Here is a 3,547-nt window from a genome sequence, read left to right as displayed (position 1 = left end):
ATGTTTAATATGCCTCTTTGGAAAATGTAATGTGAATTCAAATCAGAGATAATCCAATTAACTTCCAGTTGTTGCCCTATAAGTAATTGTGGTGGTCCTGAAAAGTAGATATTATTGTACTAATTTAAAGCTTGATTATGTTACAGTAAGCCTGAAGTATTATGTAGGACTTCTATTATATTTTTAAGGGATGAGATAATTTTTAAGTGACGAGATAAATTAAATGATAACATTTTACCTAAAATATTCCATTTTTCAATCTTGTTTTCCAATCCAAAGCTTGTCGAGTGTGACTGCCCGCCTGGCTACATTGGTTCTGATTGCGGGAACGTATACGACGCATGCTCCGAAAACTATTGCTATCCGGGCGTTACGTGTGTAGACAACTCTCCACCTGCCGAAGATGCAACGTGTTCAGAATGTCCCATGGGATTCGATGGCAATGGGGCAAAATGTTGGGGTCTGTATTCATAAAATGTTTATTTTAACGCTAATTTGTATAGGGTCATTATAACACCTCTATGACACAGACCTATTTAATGAGTACCGGTAATTAAGCCCCTCGTCTGCATGACACCTATCACGCTATTAGATCTATTTAAACAACATATTCCAAACTTTGACATTATTTTGTGAAGGTGGTCAAATCTAACCAAAGCTGATCATGACATTTGCGATCAAAATATTGTTTCTTTGCAAAATATTTACTTTAAGTCTTTTAATTTCACAGATGTTGATGAATGTCAGCTTTTAACCCATGACTGTAAGCAGGATTGTCAGAATACGGCACCAGGTTACGAATGTGATTGTTATGTTGGCTACAGACTTCAGCAACTTGAAGAATCAAGTGACTGCGTGGGTAAGAAAACTGTTTTATTAGACTGATATATTAGACTGACGTAAATAGGGTGAAGCCAGCTCCACCTATCAACACCTCTGACTTTCATAAAATCGGTAGAATAATATCCATAGCGATTATATAATGTGTAATATGTATTAACTATTTTAACATGATAAATCAAATATAATACGAAAATAATAGGAAATGTATGTAGGTTTTAAGGGGCACATCCCTATTACTTGCCTATACTGTATATGAGTGTGATAATGACAAAACTGTGCCTATATGGGAAAATCACACAGTTTTGCCACTTGAAAATAGATAGTGTGAATCAATCTTTAGTTGTTCAATAAACAACAATGTTTTCTATTCAGATCTGCTCCATTTTTTTTATGTGGGGATGACATGTGCATTCACAGAATACTATTACGTTTACAAGTTTTGTCTTGCTTACCTGCGTATTACTTACACTAGATATTATACTATACTCTAGTGTTTGCTTTACCGTTTTGCCATTATAATGTAATTTAAAAAATTTGTTTTCATATTTGTTTAATTTAAAATATATCTACAATATATAACCACTGTAGAACCACATATTGGAGTACGCTTGCAGTGCCCATAATTAAACTTCAAAATTAGCATATTCTATGGGTAGGCCTATTACATTTGTTTTTATTTAAGATACTAACTCTTAAAATTCATCTTTTCTTCAGATATTAATGAATGTGTCAGCGTGGAAATGAACATCTGTAGTAGCAATGCTGAATGTAACTATACAGCCGGGTCTTACACTTGTACGTGCAACGATGGTTACGTGGGTGATGGTTTAATCTGTGAAGGTAAAAACTTAATAAAAGTTCTAAATACAACTGACGAATGAACATCTGTAGTAGCAATGCTGAATGTAACTATACAGCCGGGTCTTACACTTGTACGTGCAACGATGGTTACGTGGGTGATGGTTTAATCTGTGAAGGTAAAAACTTAATAAAAGTTCTAAATACAACTGACGAAGTATTAGATTACAAGGCATAAGATAACTGACAGGCTATCTAATCATATATTTTTGTGTCTTTTCTGCTTTTCGACCTAATATGTGTCCGTATAGCTGCTAAGCCAGTTTTCAGTCATTATAACACTGATCTGAAATTCTTATTTTGTTGTTCATTTTTAAAGATATAAACGAATGTTTCATTAACAATGGTTGTCATGAGCAAGCCACATGTTTCAATGTCATTGGGTCGTATATGTGTGAATGTCGAACTGGTTTCATAGGAGATGGATACAACTGCATAGGTAAGCTTGTTTTCGTGTTTCCTCATTCCAAAGCCGGGCACATACTGTACCGACTGTCGTCTGCCGACGCAGTTCTATAGGGAATGCAACAAGACAGGGCAACCAATAGGCCAATTCGTATTTGAACTGCGCATTCTCGCTTTAAGGTCAATCGACATAAATATATGCACAACATAATTTATAGATTGAGCTTGGATACGGGCATGCACAGTTAAAACTACGAATTTGGTTATTGCAATGAACAATCAAGTAGATAGATTTACCGTGTGTTTTTGACTTAAAATATCCTACACTTTTTTAACACGTCCTGTGAATATTCTGTAAACATTCTACACGTAGTTGTAGTTTTGCTTGTTTGAATGTCACCTTCTTCATTGTATATCTGGAATTTATCATTTATAAAATATGATGATCCCCTAATTACTTACATTCAGATTCAAATTTATTCGTCCAATATGAAAATAGCAGCGGGTACATTTTCAAGTCATTCAAAAACATTAGTTCCATATAAGTATAATAGGCCTACATTAAAATGGCTAAATATACATTAAAACTCAAAACAATCAATAACATTTTAACATTTCTTGTGGTTCGTTTAGTAATCCTTCGACGTCTATTTACAATCTAAGACCTAATTTGTATAGGCCTACTGTAAGTCTTTTACATTATCATTTAATATTATATATCAGCAGTGTGTTATGAGGTTTAATGTAAAACATTTCTACATTTACATTCCGTCGCTGATATTTTCTGTTTGCATTAGTTGACGTATATATGACGCCCTGTCGATATCATTTAAGATTTTTAAAAATAATATATCAAATAAAAGGACACAAGAATTAAATTTAACAACTGTGAAAACACATGATATATAAAGCGGGGAGTATAGTCTGACAACATTTGCATAATACACAAAATAAAACTACAACCCAGTGTTCTTAAAACGAGAGACGGCGGCTTAATATTTATCCGCGTTACCGGATCTCTAAAATTTGGTCTGCTATTAAAATTAGCTCTTTTCACTGTTAGTTTGGTAGTCGTTGATTGCCAGCCGTCTACGTTGTTTATAAATACAAAGTTGAGTTGCAACTGGGACTAGATGAAGTTTTAGTTAAAAGTTCGACTACAGTTCGTTTTGAGAATACAGGTGTAAAGAGATTTAATTTCGACGGACATTGTGGTTTATATTAAATAAGCTGCAGATAAATAACCAGAACCCTGCGGGTGCGTATCGTTCCTTTGTACGTAAAAAATCAATGTACATTTGTGAATTGCAATAACTTGATTGTGTCTTTTTGAATAATGATTTTGAAGGTAATACAGTATTTTCATTTTCAGTCAAAAAAATCAGAGGCGGATCCAGAAATTTATGAAAGGGGGGGGGGATAAGTTGTTCCCAGCCTCATA

General features: G+C 34.0%; 1 protein-coding gene across 1 annotated transcript in view; it reads left to right on the top strand.

Annotated features, from left to right (window-relative positions):
• The first annotated feature begins 1,241 nt into the window (after positions 1-1,241).
• LOC117113202 (fibrillin-1-like) overlaps positions 1,242-3,547 on the top strand; it is a 9,796-nt gene continuing 7,490 nt past the window's right edge. The window contains exons 1-3 of the mRNA XM_033256490.1: positions 1,242-1,299; positions 1,558-1,683; positions 2,021-2,140. Of these exons, the coding sequence (XP_033112381.1) occupies positions 1,242-1,299; positions 1,558-1,683; positions 2,021-2,140 (304 nt within the window). The remainder of the gene's footprint in view (positions 1,300-1,557; positions 1,684-2,020; positions 2,141-3,547) is intronic.

The sequence above is a fragment of the Anneissia japonica genome, unplaced genomic scaffold, assembly GCF_011630105.1.
Source record: "Anneissia japonica isolate Jap-2015-1 unplaced genomic scaffold, ASM1163010v1 scaffold93_len1081246_cov171, whole genome shotgun sequence".
Taxonomy (NCBI): Eukaryota; Metazoa; Echinodermata; class Crinoidea; order Comatulida; family Comatulidae; genus Anneissia; species Anneissia japonica.
Note: the sequence above shows the minus strand (reverse complement) of the source record. Positions and strands in the feature narration are given on the sequence as shown.